Here is a 24,156-nt window from a genome sequence, read left to right as displayed (position 1 = left end):
TTGCACTATATGTGTTTTCTATATTGGCTTGCGAAGTTGGAAAGGAGCGTAAGCCAGCAAATTACCAAGGTTTCTTGTTTCTAGCTTGTTATGTTATAATATCTAATAATTATATGAAGAGCCTTAATCATTATAGTTATAAGACCAAGATAATACTGATTGATTAATATAACAGTGCCTTTCCGTTTTCCAGAAGAGCCTGCTATTTGAATTATCTTGTAAATGCAGTGGTATTGTCAAGTGAACAGTTGCACACTTTTTTTCATTTGGAGGGGTTGAACTTGATGGACTTTGTCTTTTTTCAACCCAATTTAACTATGTAACTATGTATAACTATGTAACACTTACATACACACACACACACTACACTACTGGTACAGGTATAGGATCCCTTATCCAGAAACCCGATATCCAGAAAGCTCAGAATTACGGAATGGCTATTTCCCATTTTATCCAAATAAACCACATTTTTAAAAATGATTTCATGTTTCTCTGTAATAATAAAACAATAGCTTGTACTTGATCCCAACTAAGATATAATTAATCCTTAGTGGAAGCAAAACCAGCCTATTGGGTTTATTTAATGTTTAAATGAATTTCTAGTAGACTTAAGGCATGAAGACCCAAATTACAGAAAGATCCATTATCCGGAAAAACCCCAGGTCCCGAACATTCTGGATAACAGGTCCCATACCTATATACACATTTACACATGTACAAACAAACAGTACATTATGGTGATCAGGGGATTGTTAAATGATGGTACTTGTTGCACCAGGGACCGTTAGCTTTACCAATAAATTGTGCATGTTGGAGGCAGGGTGTTGTTGAACTATACTGCTTCTGTATGGTTCTTGGGCACCAGTGGTGCATGAAGAATAGACCCACTGGGTGTCAGTGGTTCTTGAACCAATAAATGGGCACCAGTGGTTTGTGAACAGTAAAGGCTTTCTTAACTGGAGTAACGTAAGAGTCACTCAGAGAACTAGGCACATACAACTATAGATTCAGCAACCAGTGCTTTACCAATCAGGGACCAGTCATTCAACAGTAGATTATTTCAACTTGTAGGTGCCATGCACAGTGGAACCTAGGTGAGCTACAGTAGTCTGTACACTTGGCTATTACTCTGGGGTAGTACACTCAGGCTTCTAATCCTTACTAAATCTCCTCAGTGGAGATCAGGCTTCTCAATATCTACCATACTCCTACCTATTATGCCTTGTGTGATCTATACCAGAGTATATCCTTACAACTTACAAGTTGTGTGTTGGGGCACTTACTGTACAGTACTCATATGAGTAAGTGCTCCAACAGGCACCAAACCCGTTAGGTTTTTTTATGTCCTAATACATTTTTTCAATTTTTTAACTGATTGTTTCATTATTATTGGAGGTCCGCACATCTTTTTTTGATATGTTGTCCTGGACTTGCACCCTGGGACTGGGGTGAACTGTCAGAAAATCCTCTTGGATTTATTTAATTTTTGACTATTTCTGATTCATTAATTATTTTTGAGTAGTACCTATTATATTTACTTACATATTTTTCTGTGTGGCATTGGCACAAACCATACCACTATACAAGTTGGTTGTTGTCTAAGGACATATGTGTGTTTCAGCTTCTATACTTTGTAACATTTCCCCCATTGGCCAACTATGGAACTGCTAGGAGAATACTTTAACCCAGTAAAAGGAAACTGTTTCCCATCTATAACTAAGGACCCCACTGGGACAAACTTAGTTGGCCAGCAGGAGACTAAAGGGCAACTAAACAAGTATCCAACTAATATACACCATTAATACACTGAGGTGTACAATAATTAGAATTAAAATAATTCCGATGCATTTGACGCAATAAAAACTCAGAGGAACACAAAAACACCCATTAACTCCAGTTTATTTGGCTTGAAAAAAAAAAAAATTAACTTCAATCCATTTGGCATGAGAAAAACACAAGCATAAATGCCCTTTGACTCTAATGCATGTGACACAAAGAAAAATGGTAAACATCACCCACTGACTGCAATGAATTTGACAACTGTTGGAAATTTTCAGCAGTTTCACAAATATTTCACCAAACGGGTCTATTTTGCTCAGCACTTACTGGTACTAAAATGGTACTAATATGGTACGAAATGGTACTAATAATAAAAATTACAATAGAAAACTCTTTCAGGTTAATGTTATATGTATATCTAGAAATATAAAATCTATCGATCTTTCAGAATATATTATTTAGATGGGCAGGGACTGTGTAAATAAACTACTTTCTGCCTGTTTTACCATCTCTTAATGTGCAATCATTTCTTCATGTTTTAATATATCTACAGTTTATATCTGTCTATTATCTGTGTCAGCATATAAGTAAATATAGATATAAACATCTTGCTTTTGGCATTATAAAGAAAGGACCATCCATAATTATGTCACTTTGAAAATTCAGATTAATCAAAGTGGCATTTAAAGCATAAACCAGGTAGAATGATAGAGATAGAAACAGAACATGAAATTGATGTGAGCTGTCTTCAGTCAGATACCAGAATTATTAACTGTCATTTTCTTTTACATTAGAGCAAAGTTCCATAAGTTAGATCCCAAGACTCCAGGCAGTGATATATATATATTGAGAGCAAATGCTACCAAGAGACCATTTTATATCCCAGTATGAATGGGCTCAGCAGAGAATTAATAATACAGATAAATGCAACATACAGCGCAGGCCATTGTCATGTTGTGATGAATTGTGATGACTCTGAATACATCGCAGAATCTTGTTATTCGGGCCCCTGTGCTGCTCTGACGTTGGGAGCTACCATTTATCAGTTTTTACTCATACAATAAATCTGTTCATGGATTCTTTTAAGTTTCTTCCCACCACAAAAATAGCAAGCTTTTACCAAAAATTCAGTCATGGGCAGTACAATAGACCATTTCCTACCTTGCTGTTCTATTAGGATACTTCCCTAATATCTCATTACATTTTTATTGAACCTATGAAAAATAATGACTTGAAAAAACTTTTGCCACTTGGCAGAGAGACATTTTTAATGGCAATGTCTAGTATACATGGGGAGGCCTATTTATTAAAGGTCGAATTTTAGTGGTATTAGAGCTTTTTGAAACTATGGTTAAAATCTATCAGGGGAATGTAATAAAAGTCGGTGACAGAAAAACTATTTGCAATGCGAAAAGTTGCGCAAACAAATTTTGCTTTGCACTGATATAATATAGCTTTTCCGAACCCGGAGACTGTTTAGTGATCACTTCAGTGGAAGTGGAAGACCGTTTGCGAATTTTATAGTTTGCGCCAATGCGCAGTGAATGTAATAAAACCTTTTATACTGAAAAAGTCATTATGTTTGCTCCAAAAGATTACAACACCTTCAAACACTTCTTAAGAGTGCGAAATTAAAATTCACAATGCGCAATTAAAATTCGCAATGCAATAACAGTTTAAGGAACAATATTACATTGCGAGATGTAGATTTTTAGTCTTATTGGTGCAAATTGTTTTTCTCTTCACGACTTTAATTACATTCCCCTGTATTACTCTAAAATCATGAATGCCATGAAAGTTATAAAAGATTTGATAATAAAAAGTACAAATGGAAAAAATTGCAAAAAAAAAATGAATATCTTTTTTCAGATAATTATTAGCAAATTTTTTTTAAAAAACCTCTAAAAGTGTGAATGGCTAAAAAAAAAGTCCAAAAGGATCAACGCAGCTCCCATTGACTTAAATGGGGAATCGACTGCTTTTACTTGGAGAAGTTTTGTTTGGATTTTAAGCTTAATAATTCTCACATTTTTAGAGTTTTAGGGAAATGAAAAAAAAAATTACTTTTTAGAGAACAACATCTGTATGTTGGTAAATAGGCTCCATAGTATAAATGTTTTAAGTAGATCTATATTATTGGATTTTAACACAAGATATTTGCCTAATATACAATCCAATATAGACCTAATTTGCATATTAAAATATCAGCAAAATTACTGTTTTACGACATCTGTTAACAAGTTCTGTTTCCTTCAGTTGTCTAGCACCTCAAAGCCATATAACATTAAGTTAGTTAATGCAAAGTCTGAAGACCCTTAACAACCAATCAGAGGTTTCCATTTAAAACATTTTACATGCAACATGCAGATTGGCTACTACAGGTTGCTAGACAGGTAACAAAAAGCCCTATATAGGTTCAAACAAGATTGACTGAAGATGACACTCAATATTCAGCTGGAATAAAATCTGAACCATGGTTCCCAATGATCTCTTTCAGCAATGAAAGTATTCCCTTGCATTTCCTTCAGATCTATCATCTTCTCCCTGTTCTTTCTCTTTATGAATCAGATCAGAGGTCTTCATCTTGTAAGTAAGGATATTTGGGCACAAGAATTTTTATTGGACACCGGTGTTACGTATATGGTTTCCCAAGAGAGAGCCAAGTAGAGGCTCTGATCTTAAGTTATAGGCAAGATCACATCATTTAAGAACTTTAAAATAGTTTAATATCCAGATCAGTTATTCCATATCTGACTGTCACTTATTATCAAAACTTATGGCATAACATATAATGAAAACAAACATTCTCCTTGTGCTGTCTCCATTCATTTACACCTGGTTGACATCTTTAAAGGTAAGTGATAAATGTCATGTTTATCCTAAAGCAGCTGCATACCAGGCATTTTGATTGCCACAATATATTTGTAGAAAACGAAAAACTTGGGAACTTTGGTGGCAGTCAAGGGGAATGATGTTGCCTATGGCACAGGGAGAATCCCAAGTGAACACATACATCACCATTCTATCATAAGTCTCACTTATGCCACAGGAAGAACCATATCCTTACACTAACATGGAGAGAACTGGCAGTTGCTTCAGCCATTTTGTCAAAGGAATCGTTTATGGCTTCACTCCACTGTAAACAATGAAGTCGATCTGGCCAACATTTCAGATGAACTGAAAAGTCACATGAGTTTATCACTTCTTAGCAATAGGAATTATATATACTGATATATCATTATAAAAGGTTCTTAGTGATGTCATTGATTATAAGCAGTGCCCAGTGATGCAATTAGTGTCACATGACATGATCATGGCATATCCTGGGAGATCAGGGGACTTATAATATCCTTACATTTTATAACAGTGGGTATAAAGGGCAATAGTATGCGTTTAGATTAAAAGATTGTAAAGAATGTACCTATTTATTGTACAACACTGTAGAATATGTTAGCACATTTTAAATACATGCTAATGATAAGAATGATAATTTCAATGTCACATAAGGACATTTAATGGAATAACACATGAGGGACTATGCAGTATTTGTGTTTTGTGTATATTTGGATGATACTTCCATCTAAATTGTATCCTTGAGATAAGAATCTGCTTCCTCCATCGAGTCAGAGTCATTAATATTTGCTGATGAACGCTGCACACACCTTTCTATTTCTGAGACTGGCATACAAGTAGGACTGAACAATGTGAATTCTCCTGCCAAAGAGAACAGCTTGCTTGCTTTACAACTCTCTCGGGTAATCCAGAGAGTCTTATCTTAGATGTGCAGATTACAAACCCTACCATTTTCATGTAGACTTAATTTAAATCCCCAGAACTCAACCTCTCTTCTGTGCTTTTAATTCAAGGATCAAGAGAATTAGGTTTAGAAGGCTAAACAGACAAGTGATAGTAGCAGCTAAACATGAAATACATTTTTATACAGGTTATTATTATCCCTGCAGGAGCACAGTATTTAGATTAGAGCCAGGCTGGGTAACTCTGCAATATCTATTTTCCTTCAAATATGCTTTATAAAGATGGTTAGGACAGAGTAGAGCAAAATTCTTAATAGTATTCTTTCCTTGCCTGCCTATTAACAATGCCGTAGTAAAGGCCAACAAATGGTATACGTGATACGTTTGCCTTCCATAAATTGAATTAACAGTGCGTTTGCATGGCCTGCCTAAGAATCAATCAAATTGTATATTCCCATTACTGACAAATGACAAATGCTGTTCAATTGTGCAAGTAAATATTCACATGAGGAACATTTTATCTGCGGTTTTGCACAGGAGAAATTCATCATTTTCTTTTGTTTTCATTTTCTGCAGTAGAGATGTGTTGTTGTAGATTCATTTGGTACACCTAGTTCCAAGGGTCGCTTTTTAATGACTGCCATGGAAAATGCAAGGGTAGCCCTAAACACCAAATATTCAATCAAAAAAAAGTGCAACCAAGATGTCATTTTTATTAAGGCTTAGAATTTGCATTGTAGCTTTCCAAAAAACTACATGTATGGGATCCATTATCTGGAAACCTGTTATGCAAAAAGCTCCGAATTACATGATGGCTGTTTCCCGTAGACTCGATTTTATCCAAATAATCCAATTTTTTTTAAATTATTTCCTTTCTCTTTGTAATAACAAAACAGTACCTTGTACTTGATCCCAACTAAGATATCATTGATGCTTATTGGGTTTATTTAATGTTTAAATAATTTTTTCGTAGACCTAGTGAAGATCCAAATTAGGGAAAGATCCATTATCCAGAAAACCTGTAGAATACAAGAAGGGCCATCTACAATGCACTGTTGCCCAGAGAATTCTTCATCTGACTAAGCAATGAAAAGAGCTTAGATGTGGGAAAAACCCCAAATAAAACCATTTAAACCCATATGTATCAATAGTCGAGTACACTTTATACCCCTGCATTTTTTTTAATTCTGCAATTTTTTTGACTGCATATTCTAATGTTTATACTCCCAATACATGTCTCTTATTTTGGACATAGCCTTGACTTTATATAGTGAATTGTACTACTAATTCGATCTGACATGCAAATTCTAACCATACTTACTGTATGTTTTGGATCGACACTAAGGGGGTTATTTACTAAACTCCCAATGTAAAAATAACGAAAAATTTGTGATTTTTTTTTATAAAATCAAACTTTTAAAAAATTACAAATTTTTCTGAATTTAATAAACCCTGAGAATGGAAAAGTCTGAATCTGAAAATCCGGCATCTCAGACCTGTCAAGGTTGCATATAGGTCAATGGGAGAAGTCCCAATGAGTTTTTGGTGTGCACTGGGTTTCATGCAATACCCTTTTTTCAGGTGAAAATTCCCAAAAAATCGTGAAATTCATGAAAATCGGATGAAAAAATCTGAAAAAAATTGTGAAAATCTTATTTTTTTTCCGCAAAGCAAATTTTCAGGCAATGTTATAATAAATAAGATTAAAAAACCCGAGCAGATTTTATCGGAGTTTGTAGCAGAAAACATTGAGATAAATTCGGACTTTGATAAATAACCCCCTAAGTTAATGGGATAAATCCACAGCACTGCAATTTACATGTACTGCACTGGTGGTGCTGGCCCTCCGTTAACCTATTTAGGTCCCTTAGTAACAGCAAAATTTTTTAACAGATCCGCACACTCTCAATTTTCTGTATTTACCCCTTTTATTATATCATATAAGTGGTAAGCTCCCCAATTGCAGAAAACTGAGTGTGTGCGAATCCATTAAAAAAAATTGGATCTACACTAGTCACTGGACCTTAATATATTTTATGGCATTTCTTTTTCACTGCTTTATGTTATAAAAATCTAGTTACAAAAAAAATGTAAATATATAAATATAAAACATTTAAAATGTAAATATATAAATATAAAACTGAAATTAAAATTTTACAAAACAGCAAAATTAAAGTTTGTGTAACATTAAATTGCATTTTAAATAATAGGGCTAATCATGTGATTACACCTACAATTTAGGGTTGGGGCAGACGAGCAGATTCGGGGAGATTTAGTTGCCTGGCGACTAATCGCCTCTTCTGTGTGGCGACAATCTCCCCGAACTGCCTTCCATATGCCTTCTGTATGCTTGAATGAAGAATCGCCTGCGCTAATACACTCGTGGCGCTTCGATTTCCAAAGTCGCCCGAAGTTTCCTCATGAGCCAACTTCGGACGACTTCGGAAATCGAAGCGCAGCGAGTGTATTAGCGCAGGCGAGTCTGTCGTCATGCAAATCTGCTTGCCTGCCCCAACCCTTATGGTGAATTAGGTTACTACTGGTTTCTCTTAGACTCAGTTTATTGTCCTACTGCTCTTTGTTCTATAATACATTGTTGCCCTCTAATGGAAGCATCTAGCATAGCATTCAGATTGCTCCTCTTAAAAGAACAGTAACATCAAAAAATAAAAATGTTTTAAAGTATTAAAAATACAATACAGTGTCACCCTGCACTGGTAAACTGTTGTGTTTGTTTCAGAAATACTACTTTTGTTCATATATTTAAGCTGCTGTGTAACAATGGGGGCAGCCATTCAAAGGAGAAAAGGCTCAGGTTACACAGCAAACAGCAGATAAGCTCTGTAGAACACCATGTTGTTATCTGTTATCCACAATTTAACCTGTGCCATATTACCTTTTTCAATTTCTGCCATTGTTTATATGAATTATAGTAGTGTTTCTGAAGCAAACAGATCCGTTTTACAAGTGCAGTGCAACAGTACATTATACTTTCATTACTTTAAAACACTTTGATTTTTGGGTCTTACGGTTCCTTTAAGTGCATAACTCCTTAATTGACTCGATGGAAGTTCTTGGGGTATACAATACCTTTAAGTGTTAAGTTATTATTATGTTGTTGCATATTATACAGTTACTCAGTTTGCACTAAATATCTGTGTACTACATATCACTATGAGTGCTAGTGATGGGCGAATTTCGCGAAACGGCGAAAAATTCACGAAACTGCGCCAGCGTCTCGTTTTTTACGCCGGCGTCCTTTTTTTACGCCGACGCCCGTTTTTTTATGCCGACACCCGTTTTTTACGCCGTCAACCGTTTTTAACGCCGGCGTCCGTTTTTTGGGATTTTTTTTTTTACGACAAATTTGTCGCAAATTCGCGCCTGGCGAATAAATTCATCCATCACTAATGAGTGCTGATGGTGTGTAAGAATAAACCTGTCATGGGATTCTGGGTGGAAGAAGTAAATGAGGGTGGCAGCTACTTCTTGATCTCATTGTGTAGACTAAGAACTTGAAAAAGCAAAACAGCCGAGTAGGGCTAAAGATTTAGAATGATCAAATTAGTCTCTGTGAAGTTAAATCCATGCTTCCTCTTCCAAACCTAAAGAATCAATCCTAAAAACGAGTTGACTATAGGCTGCCCATACCTTTATCTGTTGGATTAGGTCACCAAATACGTAAATCTTTGCTGCATTCAAGCAGCCCCATGGTGGATGATTATTGTGTTTCAAGGCGGGGAAGGTAAAATGCTGTTGGCCAGAGGCTGCCAAGACTGAAAGATTTTCCACCAAACCTGATCAATAGCTCAACAAGTCTAGTATTGATTAGGATTGTGAGAAGTGATCATTTTGGCCCCTACATAAACCTGTGGGTTGACAGCACAAACAGAGAGCTCCTAATTGGCACCCATTATCTACTCTTATATTTCGTTTTCTATAGATTCTCATTTTATTGTTATCTAGCTCTCTCTCTCTCTCTCTCTCTCTCTCTCTCTCTCTCTCTCTCTCTCTCTCTCTCTCTCTCTCTCTCTCTCTCTCTCTCTCTCTCTCTCTCTCTCTCTCTCTATCTCTCTCTCCATACTGTTGGGCCTGTGGACACTTTAGTGCTCCTCGTGGTGATTGACTATTGTGTGGTTTTGCCTTAAGAAATATTCTAAAGACATTAGGTTGTTTCTTTCACGGTTACTGATCTAGCACTCTAATTAGCTACACGTTAGTCCAATGAGTTTTCTAATTATATACCGTACATAGATAGATATTGTGCAGTGACTTTGACACAGGTTGTATATACTAATTTAGCAAATAAGTTCCATTTGTGGTGAGTTTTAATGTCTGTGAACATTGTCTGCATGTACACACCCAACTCCACAGTCAGGATACAAAATATTTGCTATGTCTTCCATTAATGTTGCTTTAAACCTTCATAGGTATTTCAAGGCCTTCACACCATTCCAAGGACTCCCCATATTTTTCAGTGATCAATTTACTCCCCATATTTTTCATTTATCAATTTGCCATGTTTAGACTCCTTTGTAATTTGTAGAAGCTTTTATACTGAATGTCAATTATCCTGTAATTTTCTGTACACGTGGAAAGGTTTATTGCAGGTCCATTATCCTTCAATGTTATATTTGTGCAAAAAGGTTTCATTCATTCTTTAGTCGGCTGTACTCATTAGTGGCTCTTATGCATTTCCATGCAGAATGAACGAGAAACTATAGCTTTCTTTGCTCCAGAGGACAGCAATTTCCCTGCACATAATGGTCCGAAAGCCTTCAAGATTCCGCACTCCATCAGGCAGAGGATATGTGCAACGTTTGACACACCCAACTCCAAAGGAAAGGACTGGCAGCTGTTAGCGCAGAAGTTGTCCATAAACAGGTAAGAGCAGTTGGAGTTGCTTTGTTAATGAAACTTGGCAGTGGTGGAGACATGTGGGAATCTAATCTACATGTCAAAGGGACATGAAACCTCAAACTCAAGTTCATTCAATATGAAGTTTTTTTTAATGTTATAATGTTATCAGATATTGATATAGTTGAGTGATTTCTTGTTTCTGTCAGTATGCATTTTGTGGTCACATCCTTATTTTTTGTTGTGAGAACAACTTTCCCTTTTGCTATAGTTTATGTTGTGACTCCAATCAGTCCAGCTTCTATCAGGCATTAAAGGGGAAGGAAACCTAGTTGGTGCAAAAACTCTCCCCCCCTCCCGTGTGTTGCCCACCCTCCCTCCTCCCCCCTGGCCTACCTGTCCCTCTGGGCAAATGCCCCTAACTTGTTACTTACCCTTCTGCGCAGGTCCAGTCCAGGGAGTTCACAGACGACATCTTCTTCCACGCAATCTTCTTCCTGCTTTGACCGGCGCATGCGCAGTAGGAGCTTTTCGCCGGTACGATCTACTGCGCATGCGCCAAAAGTACAGCGTGACTTTTGGCGCATGCGCAGTAGATCCATACCGGCGAAATGCTCCTACTGCGCATGCACCAAAACGCCGTTCAAAGCAGGAAGAAGATGTCCTCTGTGAACTCCCTGGACTGGACCTGCGCAGAAGGGTAAGTAACAAGTTAGGGGCATTTGCCCAGCGGGACGGGTAGGCCAGGGGGGAGGAGGGAGGGTGGGCAACACACGGGAGGGTTTTTGCGCCAACTAGGTTTCCTTCCCCTTTAAGTTTGAAGTTTTTATCTTGGAAAAGCAGTTGCAGGGGATCTTATCTAGGGTGTTAACTCCCTTCTGAAGCAGCAAAAAGTTGTGAGTTTTCTCAGAAAGTAAAGACCAAAAATTATAATTAAAAGTTCAAATCATTTATGAGGACATACAGATAACTGCCTAATGCGTTTCATACCTACTGGGGCACTTGCTAATAAGTAATCATAGGCCTATGAGTAAGTGCCCCACTAGGTACGAAACACGTTAGGCGGTTATCTGTATGTCCTAATGAATGATTTGAACTTTTTAATATAATTTTTGGCCTTTGCTTTCTGAGTAAACTCACAACTTTTTGCTGCTTCAGATTTTTGCATCCATGCACGGGGGTGAACTGTGAGTATTTTTTCTCCCCTTATTATTTGCTTATTTTTCTTTTTGATTAACAATGTATGGTTATTGGCATTGCGTACCATATTTCTAATGTCTGTGTTAACTCCCTTGCAAGTTTGGATATCCCTGGTAGCTATAACCTATACCATACTAGTGTGTTTTTGGAAGCCAAGGGGTAAAAGTGAATAATTAATGTATAACTAATTAATAGTTCATTTAAGGGGAGGGAGAATATAATGATTCCTCTTTGCACGCCACCTGGTGCTGGTGTATGTGCTAGGGACCCTAACATCACAGTAAGAAAAAATGAGCAGCATGTGCTCTACTGAGGAGGTACAGTATAATGTGAAATAGTTCCCCAGGTGTGTAAGGTTTTAAGAACCTGCTTTATCTATTAACTTGTGGACTTATACAGTAAACCTGGGCCCTATTGGACATGGGAGCACTAGTAAGAAGCACCAGGAAGGTTGGAACTGCAAAGTTTGTGCTTATTTTTTATTCCTATGCTTGCTGTCCCTGCAAGATAGTAATAAAAATGATTGGCAGTATGAAACGTGAAACGTTTATTCGGTGCACAAAACAGTGATTAAGCTATCATCCGATTAAGTGTCCAAAGATGCTAAAAGCATTAGGAGGGAGGATCTCAAGCACCATGGAGCACTGAGGTACCTCTGTCTTTTTGTGCAGAGGTTTGCTCTGTACACCTGCAAATTTTGCTAAAATTCTTATTTTGCATTAATGTTCTTTTAAGTAGCGTTATGATTATATCCCTGGTTGGAAGACATATTATTTCCAGAAACTTCAAGGTGTAAAAGTTGCTGCTTAATAAGCCATAATTTATTAAATCTGGTACAACACAAACCGGCACTAATAGTAATAATCTCTGGGCCATTAAAATGTATAATATATGTATGCAAGGATAACTTTGTTTCAATTTTACCTTCCCTAATGTCAGTGTTCTGCATCCTTCATTCTCATAACAGAATGAGGCTGGGAGCCATTGAGCACAGGTTTTAAACTGAGCATCCATCTTGTTTAGAGCACTGCAAGGAGACACCTACAAATAAGGAATATAATTAGGCTGCTGAGTCTGTGCTTGCACAGACATGCATGACTGGAGGGACTTACCGCCCCAAGGAGCTTACAATCTAATTGTTAATGGTAATCATTTTTCAAGGTTTGAATTTTAATCTGCGAGAGTTCTAATAAAGATATTCGGTGCCCATCTCTCTCAAACATTTGGATTAATTCACACCCCAGGGCCAATCCTGATGAAGGCTGTATAAATGGCAAAAGCTTTATTACTAAGCTTCCCTATGGGGGATTCTAATGAACACATCCTGTTGCTGAAAAAAAATAAAATACATTTATTCTGCCTCTAAGCTTTGGAATATATGCATAATAAAGGAGTTCTTTCATACAAGTGAATATATAGATCACAGTTGATGATGGATAATGTATAATCTTGATCCAAGGCTAATTATCCTAAGGAATCGTCACTCTATGAAAGGCATTGACCTATGTGACTGGGCAGTGTGAGTAATTGCTCCTTGTATAAACAATCAAAGCCTTCTAATATGCATAGAATATCTTTTCTTCTGCCAACATTAATAACCAGCCTGTATTCTATATGGCTTATTCAAGGGAAAGGCTTGCCTCTTTATACATTGTCGAAATGTATTTCCTTGTCTATCTAAATTCATTGTGAACCTACAGCATTCCACCTGCTCCTGAGCTACAACCCCAAACATCTTATGGAAACTGTATTTTAAAAAATCAAGAAAGTCAAGAAAGTCCATTGTTGTCCATATGCTGTTAAAGAATAGTGAAGGGATACATTTCATGTTGTTATGACTTTTATTGGATGTGGATGATCTGATATGACTGCCAGTAATAATGTTTTACCTTAAACCATCTATCTACCATGACTATGAAGATTTTCATTCATCCAGGTCATGGTATATCTAGTATAGGTACATCTAAAACAACGGGACTTGCTGAGTAATCAATGAAGACGTTTCACTACTCATCCGAGCAGCTTCTTCAGTTCAACTGACTGGTGTGGGAAGTTCTCGGCATATAAACTCTTCCACAAATCCAATCACAATGGCACATTGTAACTCTTCAAAGAGGTGACATCTGAAACTCACAGAGCTGCGATTCTGTGGGATTACTGTGATAGGATTACCAAGGTATCATGCAATTTCTAGAACAGGTGTTACTTGTGAGAGTTGCATGAATGGATTTGTGAGGTGTTCTGAATGCTCGGATGAGTAGTGAAATGTCTTCAATGATTACTCATTACAAGTCCAGTTGTTTTAGAATTACTTTTACTAGATACATCTATTTACCAAGTTCCTGCCTTTTTTATAATATAAATATATAACCATTTACAAATTGTGTGGTCTTACCTTTAAAGGATACGTAAATCGTTAAAATAAGTGAATGTAAAACTGATGAGGGGGCTATTCTAAGCACTTTTGCAATTTACATTCATTATTTATTTTGTTTTTATTCCAAGATATTAAGGGATACATGAACTGTTAAAATGAATGAATTTTGTTAAAGCAGCGCCACCTGCTGGTCAGTTTCTGACCAAGTAGTCAAGGAAGTTGTCAGGAGAAAGAAAGAGGCTGCTCTGATGTTCTTCTGCTTAGGAATAAAATTAGAAACCTTTCTCACATCTTTCCTAAGCAGAAGAACATCAGAGGAGCCTCTTTCTCTCTCCTGACAACTTCCTTGACTACTTGGTGGCCAGACTGGTGGGAAACTGACCAGCAGTGGCGCTGTTGTAACAAAATTCATTCATATTAACAGCACATGTATCCCTTAATATCTTGGAATAAAAACAAAATGAATAGTGAATGTAAATTGCAAAAGTGCTTAGAATAGCCCCCTCCCCAGTTTTACATTCACTTTTTTTAAAGGTTTACTTATCCTTTAAAATTGGCCCAACACAGGTCCATTAGGGGCATACAGTAAGAGGGCAATTTAGAAACCCATGTGGATGGCTGCATTGCACTAACCCAACCATTATCATGGTGGGATTACACCCTAGTTTGATCCTCAAAATGCTCAAAAAATGTACAGGCCCCACACCAGCACCAATATTCATCTGCTTCATTAGGTTTTTTCCATGTTCTGTCACTTTAGGCTTTTCCAATATATATCAGGCCATTCCCTTTGGCTGTTATGTCATTTGTCTGTATCAGTTCTTGTATTAGACAGGAGTGACAGAAGGACTTTTGGAGAAGGTAACGAGTGTGATTTGAATAAGCAACATACAAGCAAAATTGAGTTAAACATGCAAGTTAAATACATAGTAATAACTTTAATGGAACAAGGGAACGGCATGCAACATAAATATCACACATTAATGTGGCACTGGGTTTAAGAACATGTCCCAGACCTTTAACAAGAGGTGATCAACCAGGAACACGAGTAGCTGAGGAAAGAGTCAATTTACTAAGCAAAGCAACAACAACAGATGGCCCTGTTGTTTTCATTAAAATGGTTTAAAAAAAAAATCGGCTATCTTAAAAGCGAGAAAACAAATTCATGTATACAGCAAAAGTGCTCAGAAGAGCACTCTCAGCAATTGTTTCTTCATTTGTTTTAAGGCAGGGGTCCCCAACCTTTTTTACCTATAAGCAACATTCAGCTGTAAAAATAGTTGGAGAGCGACTCAAGCATGAAAAATGTTCCTGAGTGGTACAAAATAAGGACTGTGATTGGTTATTTGGTAGCCCCTATGTGGACTGGCAGCCTGCAAGAGACTCTGTGACAAATTCACTAAGATTCGTAGTTGCGCCAGGCGTAACTTCGCCGCACTTCGCCGCACTTCGCCACACTTCGCAAATTCACTAAAATCCGAAGTTGCACTCAGGGGTAGCGTAAGGTTGCGAAGTTGCTCTAGCGTTGCTTCGCTAAGTAAAGCGAAGTTACGCTAGCGAAGGCTAATTTGCATACGGCGCCAAATTCAAATTTCAATGGAGGAACACGTATCAGCACTACAAATGGCTAGAAAAGCTTCAAAACATCAAATAAAAATGTTATTTTGCCCTACACATGTGCCCACTGTCTAGGTAAGTTGCCGTGAGTCAAGAAATGTAGGGAGGAAGGAGGGGAGCCCCAAAAATTTTTTCGATCTTTTTCAGCCTATCACCCATAATGTAGAAAACACGCCAGCGTTTTTTGGGACTTAGAAAAAATGTTGACTTTTTTTGAAGCAATCCCTATCTACTCTATTGCGCTTCGCCTGGTCTGAGGTGGGGAAGGAAGTCTAGCGTAAAAGGTAGCGTTCAGTACACTGCGCGCGTTAGTGAATTTGCATAGTTACGTCGCTAGCGAAACTTCGCCAGGCGTAAGGGTGCGAAGTAACACTAGCGAAACTACGCCAGCGTTCGTTAGTGAATTTGCGCAGTAACGAAAATGCCAAACGCTAGCGAAGTAACGCTAGCGAAGTAACGCTAGCGTTCGGCGTTTCGGCGCTTAGTGAATTTCCCCCTCTGTTTGGCAGTACATCTGGTTTTTATGCAGTAATAATTTACCTCCAAGCCAGGAATTTAAAAATAGGCACCTGCTTTGAGGCCACTGGGAGCTACATCCAAAGGGGTTGGTGAGCAACTAGTTTTAAGGGTTTTTTATTTATTTAAATTATAGGAATCATCATCAGCGTGAAACCATATGGGCTCCTGCCTACATCCATAGAGAGCTAAACCCGTCTGAGAATATGCATTGTTGCTGGTTAGATCTGGTGTTCCTCTTTCATAATAACCTGCTAGTTCTAGAGCAGCTTTTAGCTGTGTCTGATCCTGCTTTGGTTTGTGTATTGGTGGGTTTTGCCCGTCAGGCTTAATAAAATTCTATCTTGCCTAAAGCTATTATGTACTGAGATAGCAGGTCTTCCACAGATTGCTTTCCCTTTCATGGCAGGGTTCGCTGTAGAAGACAAAAAAAAATCAAGATTTATTCTGTAAGTTCAAAATGTTCTCAGCTTTCAAATAAATATTTTTGCAAATGGCATTTGAAATTCTAACAAATGTAAATGTTGAAGGCTGACAATGGGAACAGGGCTTTAAGGCGAATGAAAGCTATTAGTCAGCTATTGCAGCACAAAGCAATCTACCCCTACCTTCGCCTGGCTCTCTTCATATTCGGCAGGTTTCTAAAAACCCAATTTTAGCTTGTGCTTCGATCTGGCCTTTCATCTTCCTGTTTACAGCCAGACTTACGCAGTACAGCTTGTTTCCATTTGAACAGAGGCCGCTTTGAAAAATAACATTGCCAAGATGTTTGTGATGGGAATGGCTTGCAGCTCAAGTGGCCCTACTGCCAGCTTGACATTTTGCTCTGTGATTTGATTATTTCCTGTATTCTTTTCATCACTGGGTGAGCCTTTCTTAAAGGGAAAAACCAAGACACAGCTGCCTCCTTAAAAGGAAAAGAGGAGAAATAACATTTTGCAAAATGTGCCTGTCTGTCTTTTGAGTACAGCAGCAGGCTGAGAGCGCATTACGCTGTAGTCATACATTCAATCAGCAGCCGCTGCTTCGAGGGCCAGCAGCCCTTTTCATCCAGTGTTCTACAGATTTTCTGATCTGCAGGTGGTTTATAAAGTCTTTGAGAAGCAGCTGTGCACCTGTTGCAGTAATGGCAATTTGGGGAACTTCTTTGTATGTCTGTACAGATGTTACTATTCATGCCTGGCTGCCATCGCCTTGGCAGGTAGGTGCCAACACCCAGAGAGATTTGCTCATTTACCATCGCTTGGCACAGTGAGTGCTGCATTTACAAATTAAAAGAACAAAACTATAAAACAGCATCAACTCTTGCTCAGTAGAACATTTCCAAGACCTTGGTTTACCTTCCTGGCCTCCATGCCGGGTAATTTGCACAGACTCTGTTTCCCAGTGTTCTGTAAAGTACTTTACCTATGTTGTCTATTAGTTTTTCCAAATATCAATTTGTGTCTAGATCCAAATGGTTTACATGAGGGATTCTTATAAAAAAATAATTCAGAAATTTCTTGTTGCCTGGTTCACTGACATACAATTATTTATGGTAACAGATATGAAACTTCCATGCAATGTGCAATTGATGCAAATTTTTTTTTGTTACTCATTAATGCAGCATTTTACCAATAATTCCAGTGTAAGTCTTAACTGTGCTATGAGTTGCACCTCCCAAAATTGCATCAGTTTTAGGGCAGAACTCCACGGCGTGATGAGGGCCGATTTTTCGCCAGGCGATGACACACATACGACATGTCGGACATGCAAAATATAATGGGACTGATCGAGAAATGGCAGGTACAAGCTACATGTATCCGACTTTAGGATGTGAACGCTACATGCTGAGTCTTCATCCGATAGTCGGATACATGTAGCTTGTACCTGCTATTTCTCGATCAGTCCCATTATATTCTGCTGGCATGAGTGTCATTGTCTGGCGACAAATCAGTCCTCATCACACCGTGGAGTTCTGCCCTTAGGTTTAGATACAACAAATGGCAATTTGCTGGTCACCAATCTGATGTGGAAGCTACCACCACCCTGGACCTATAAGTCGCTCCAGGGTTCCCCATCTTTAATAGGTGCAGTTATGCACCATTCATCAACAGAGGCACACATTTTGCACTGCATGGTTGCAAAAATAATTTGGACCCTAGCAACCAGATTGCTAAAACTGCAAACAGTAAAACTGCTGTATAAAAACTAAATAACTCAAAAACCACAAATAATAAAAATGAAAACTAATTGCAAATTGTCTCAGAATATCATTCCCTACATCATAATAAAAAGTTAATTCAAAGGTGAACAACCCCTTTAATGTTATACAAACAAGTGAGAAATTATGGTACACTGCTGACACTGAGGGGGTTATTTATCAAAGTCTGAATTTATCTCAATATTTTCTGATACAAACTCTGATCAAACCCGCTCTGTTTTTTTTACGCTTATTTATTATTACATTTTCCCAAAAACTTGCTTTGTGGGAAAAGATCAGATTTTCACGATTTTTCAGACTTTTATACATTTTTCACGTTTTTTTTTCGGAATTTTCACCTGTTAACTCCGAAAACTTTGGGTATTGCACGAATCCCAGTGCACATCAAAAAATCATTGGGACTTCTCCCATTGACTTATATGCAACCTCCACAGGTCTGAGATGCTGGATTTTCAGATTCAGACTTTTCCATCATCGGGGTTTAATAAATTCCAAAAAAATTGTGATTTTTTTGAAAAGTCCGATTTTATAAAAAAAAATCACAAATTTTCTGTGATTTTTGCATTCCGAGTTTAGTAAATAACCCCCTGAGAATATATCTCACCTTCATATATTAGTGCTTCCAAGGTTGAAAGGAGGATCATACTGAGAACATAGAGTTTCTTTGTATCCATCTTTTTTAAGCAAAACAGTTCTGCAATATCATCAATGAGTTAAACAATGCACTACAGGGGCCAGATGGAGGGAGAAACTCTAATTTACTTCTTTCCATTTTTATTCCATAAAAACACTTGAACAAAGAGCGCTAAGTGTGTTGTATCAATAGAACATATGGTATTGTGTTACTGTCTCCCAATAGCAGTCGCAGTGCAGAGTACAGTCCAAACTCACTGCAGCCTATTCACTGGCACAGCCATACCCTTTACTGGAGAAAGTTAGCTTTTCATTGAATTTAAAGCTAAGGTACAGTGATTCTTCATTTATATTCTTGTATTTATTCCATTTTTTATCTCCCCACTTTCCTACAACACCAGCATGATAGAAATGAGTAGAGTTTAAGGAACACTGATACTTATAAACTGATAACACTGAACACTATAATGATTTTGCATGCATATTAAAATTTTTGATCCTAGTGTAACCCATTTTTGGCCACCCCCCTGGTGCCAAGGTGGTACATCACAATATTTCCAACTTACAGGTCCTTAGTCCCCTTTGCAAGGTGAAAGGGTACTGGGAATTCTTCTCCGGCAGTGCCTCCACCTAATGGGATCCGGGAATACACCTGCGGGTGGCCCATTAGGAATAACATGCAACACACACTTTGCTTTTATAAAAACAACAACTTTATATAAAGAAAGTGTAATTTAAAGGGTAAGTAAAAACACATTTACATCACACAATATATCCTACTCCCATGGGAACCTGTGGCAGTCCATTTCCTGGCCCTCCATGCCAAGCAAAGTCCTGCACTACTCATTTGCAGATTAAAGTCTCAGTCCCTTATCCTAAATGAGTACAATAGGTCCCAAGTAGCACTAGCATCCCAAATACCTCTCCCTCCGGATTAAGTATTGGCTCCCTCGTGACAGGCATAAACAAAGCCTGGGTCACTAATGGAATATTGCTGGATCCTTTTTTTTCCACCCTCCCCTGGCATCACTCACCCTGGGGATTCACTCAAATAGGCAGGCTTACCTAGAGCTGGAGCAGGCATCCACAGCGATGAATCCATTCCATGAACATATGCAGCTTGTGTTATCCTCCATGACATAGCTCCCAGCACTGTCTATAGCGCGAGCACACTGTTGCTGAATCCATAGCTGAACTGTAGCTCCCAGCACTGTCTAAACCGTGACCATTTCACATTCTGTTGGGAAAATTGGGAGCTTTCGACCCTCTTGATCAAGCCCCCAGGCCTCAGAGGCCTTCCTGCCTCTACATAGTGGTAGCTGAACTAACTACTCCTTAGTGAAGTACAATCAGCAGAAAATCCTCCAGCAGTAATGGCTGACTGAGCACATGGCAATCTCCTTTTATAGTGCACAGCAGCAACACCTTGTGGCTGCTTTTGGGATCAGCCATGCTGCACCAATCACAAAGGGCACTGCCCCTTAGGAAACCATGTATCCACCATGAGGCTCCGAATAAAAAGGGGAACTTAAGCCTCAGGGTCCCAACACTAGTTTCTAGAAAAACAATGAGCAATGGTAGTGAAACTTTTTCAGTTTAAGCTCTACTGGTGTTGTTTTTGTTAAGAGCCCCCCTTACTCATGAAATGAGTACAGATAAAGGAAAACAGTGGTGTATCAGTCATAGCGGCAAATTTACTAAAGGGCGAAGAGACTAATGCTGGTGAAAATTTGCCAGCGTGACGTCATTACGGTACTTTGCAGATTTACTAACGCAGTAACGCAACTTCACACTCTAATGCCAGGCAAATTTTAGCTCTGGCGAACCGACGTAAATGCGCAAATTCACTAAAATGTGGATTTTACTGAACGTTAGCTGTACCGCCAGGCTAGTAACAAAAATTTGCCAGCATTCGGCACCCTGGACGCAACGTAGCATTTTAGTAAAGTAGCGTTGTGTGAGCAAATTTTCGCCTAGTGATGGGTGCGAAGCCGTCGCTGGCGCATTTTTGCCACTTAGTAAATTGACCTCATAGTATCAAGGATATATAGAATAGCCAATATATCCAAATCACCCCCAAATCTAACAGAAACTGGCTATTGAATTAGGCTTTCGGGTATATCTAGGACAGGTAATCAGCTTGAAAAAGGAACTAAAATGTTCTGAAAGCTTACTATGATTATATTAGTTAGCCAATTTGCATCAAATTTGCAAGTTTTTTCTACGCTGTCGATTGTTCTGACGCCCCACCAATTTTGACGCTGGCGACAATTTACAGACGCCCATTGACTTTAATAGGTGCTGGCATCAACTTTGACGCTGGCGCCCATTTTGATGCCGGCAAATTTTCACTGGCGTCAAAATCGCCGTTTCGCGATTTTTTGCCAATTTTGGAAATTCGCAAAATTCGTGGCGAAGCGAAACAGGACAAATTCGCCCTTCACCAGTGTTGGTAAATGTGTAAATTTCTGCTCTCACGATTAGGCTCCTGGTTTCTGATTTTTACTTGTGACAAGGTGTGTCCTACTTATACATAGTCAAGAGGCATTTTCACAAATATGTAGGGTTTTCATGCAGATTTCAAAAGGTTTTAGCAGGAAATGTACAAAAATGTTCAAATTATTAGGAAATTGTAAGGAACCTTGAATAATGAATATACATCAGAATAAAATGCACTACATTTCTTTGCTTCCTTTGCTGTATGCTATATTAGCATATGTAATATTTAGTAAGGTATATTTCACCACTAGACTTACAGTTTTCTTTATTTTATTAAGAATCATATCCCTTAATGATTTTAGGCTACTATATAATACTACTAATGCTTGGGACCTGGGGTTTTCCGGATTACTGGATCCTCCTATTTTATTTCTATTAAAAATCATTTAAACATTAATTCAACCCAAAAGGATGGTTTTGCCTCCAATAAGGATTAGTTTGGGTACAAGATACTGCTTTAATATTACAGAGAGAAAAGGAAATCATTTTTTAAAATTATGAATTATTTAATTTAAACAGAGATTATGGGAGATGGCCTTGCTGTAATCCAGAGTTTTCTGGATAATGGGTTTCAGGATAACGGATCCATACCTGTATTTTATTTATTATTATATTTAAGTTTAGTAGACTGAATTTCCCATAACTGACAGCTTCACAGACACCTCTTTCTGGCATGTTAGTTTGCTTAACAGGCTCACAGCCTTGGATTATTGAACTCTGTCTTGAAGAAATATTTAACTTAATCCTTCATACAAATATTAGAAATCAGTTTCAGTCAGTACAGTCACAGGCGGTATGTCTGTGTTTGGGTTACTCCAAATATAAACACCAGGTAGTTCAAAACATCCCAGTAGATGTTGGAGACAGATGAAAAAATGACAGTGAAGAACCCCTGTAATGTATTTGGATTAAAGGAAAAAATATATACATTAATTTTGTTTAATTTATTTCCCTGTAGGAATTTGAGCTACTTTGCTACTAAAACCAGTCCATCTGCTGTGATCTTGGACCTATGGGAAGCTCGATACCCCTTTGATGGAAACCTGGATTCACTGGCCTGTGCACTGGAGGAAATTGGAAGGACACAAAACAAACTGTCACTTGTCACAGAGACTCATGCAGAGGATCCAGATTTCAGCTACAGTCGACAAAATGGCCTTTGAGAACTCACATATACCATGGCTAGTTGAAGCCAGTGTTTAAATATGGATTGTAACCCTTCTCAAAGGGTACTGAGGGGCAGGAGTATTTAAGGCAATGCCATTTACACGTTCCCCACGTCAGAGAACAGATAAGGCCTTATCAGTTTTAAAGCCAAATGATCTCAAGATGCTTTGCTCTTTGAATGAACTTTAGGACATTCATTAAAGGAACCTTACTTGTGCAAAAAGGTTTTTTTTAAAAAAAGCCATTAGAAATAGAGGGAGTTTAGAAGTAGATATTTCAGAAGAAAAGAATGAGCCTTGTGATTATAGAAGACATATCAAATGAACATGGTCTTTTATTAATCAGCTGAAGGTCAGGGAGGAAAACAACGTAATTACTGTAAAAAAAAAACATGGTACATTGTATAGAACCTTCTATAGCCCCCTTCTATGTACAGCTTCCCCAAGCTGCTTTGCCTTAGAGAATGTAGAATGCAGTAGCTTACACCTGAGTGAATACCAGGCATTGCTATCTTGTGTGGTCTCTACAACATGTTTTTGACTCAAGCTGCCATAATAAGTTAGTGAACCCAGCTTGCTAGAATGAGTGAGCTGTATAACTCATTCCACTAGGGTATCTACCAGCCCATCTTTCTAGTAGACCTTATTATGCTGCGCAATGTTGGCGCTCTAAAAATACAAGTTAATAATTATGCTCATTTAACTCAACGTCTCAATGAGCGAGTCATAAATGTCTGTTGAGGGTATGAGTAAAACTCTAAAACTCTATAACATCAGTTCTCCACCTGTGATCCCAGGATCCCTTTTTATTGTTGGAACAACACAGGAGTCTGTGTAACAGAAATCCTCACCAGTTTCAGAAAAAGCTAATATTTTACATGAAGTGTGCTTCTAAAATGAAATTGATGTATCTTATCTGGCTTTCTATCCCAATATTTTAGAAGTAGAACAGATTTCATGCATAGGCAGCATTTTGTAGGCAGACTACGGTGGCAAAAAATGCAAGACTCCCACGATAACTCCCATCATGATAAACACAGAGTATGCAACATTATGTGATTTCTGCCCCATTTCCCTTCAAAAAATGAACATGGACAATTGTTGATCTTAATTACACCCTGCTGCTGGTGCATGTTGCAATTACCATAACCAGAGATACAAAATACCATTTGTAGTATAAGCTTTTCTATTGTTTGCTTGAGATGGTCATACATTTACTAAAGAGATCAGGTACAACGATTCATGTAGAAATGTATTGATGTGATTCATTTATTTATTTTCACTTTGGTTTGTGGTACCACTGTGCGATTGCAAAGAATTGTTTCTTGGAAGGGTACACGGGAAAGTGAATACAATTCAAAACTCTCAACAAGTTTTTGAACCGCACGTCATGACTCAGTAACTCATTCGGCTAAGCTTTCAAGAATCGCCATGACGGAAGGAAGAACTTGTTCAACTCAAACGGCAAGGATGAATATGAAAAGCATTATGGTGGTTTTATATCTTGCTGGAAGAGAATTCATTAATGGTTTCCCTTTCTTTTGAAAAAAAGAG

The 24,156-nt window shown here is 38.0% G+C and overlaps 1 protein-coding gene across 2 annotated transcripts in view; it reads left to right on the top strand.

Moving 5' to 3' along the window:
- LOC108710311 (netrin receptor UNC5D-like) overlaps positions 1–23,477 on the top strand; it is a 408,361-nt gene extending 384,884 nt beyond the window's left edge. For both annotated transcript variants that reach the window (XM_041586931.1, XM_041586932.1), the window contains 2 exons: positions 10,240–10,418; positions 22,395–23,477. In XM_041586931.1, coding sequence (XP_041442865.1) covers positions 10,240–10,418; positions 22,395–22,599 — 384 coding nt within the window. In that variant the 3' untranslated portion in view covers positions 22,600–23,477. The remainder of the gene's footprint in view (positions 1–10,239; positions 10,419–22,394) is intronic.
- Positions 23,478–24,156: the final 679 nt, after the last annotated feature.

Source organism: Xenopus laevis, chromosome 3L, assembly GCF_017654675.1.
Source record: "Xenopus laevis strain J_2021 chromosome 3L, Xenopus_laevis_v10.1, whole genome shotgun sequence".
NCBI lineage: Eukaryota > Metazoa > Chordata > Amphibia > Anura > Pipidae > Xenopus > Xenopus laevis.
Note: the sequence above shows the minus strand (reverse complement) of the source record. Positions and strands in the feature narration are given on the sequence as shown.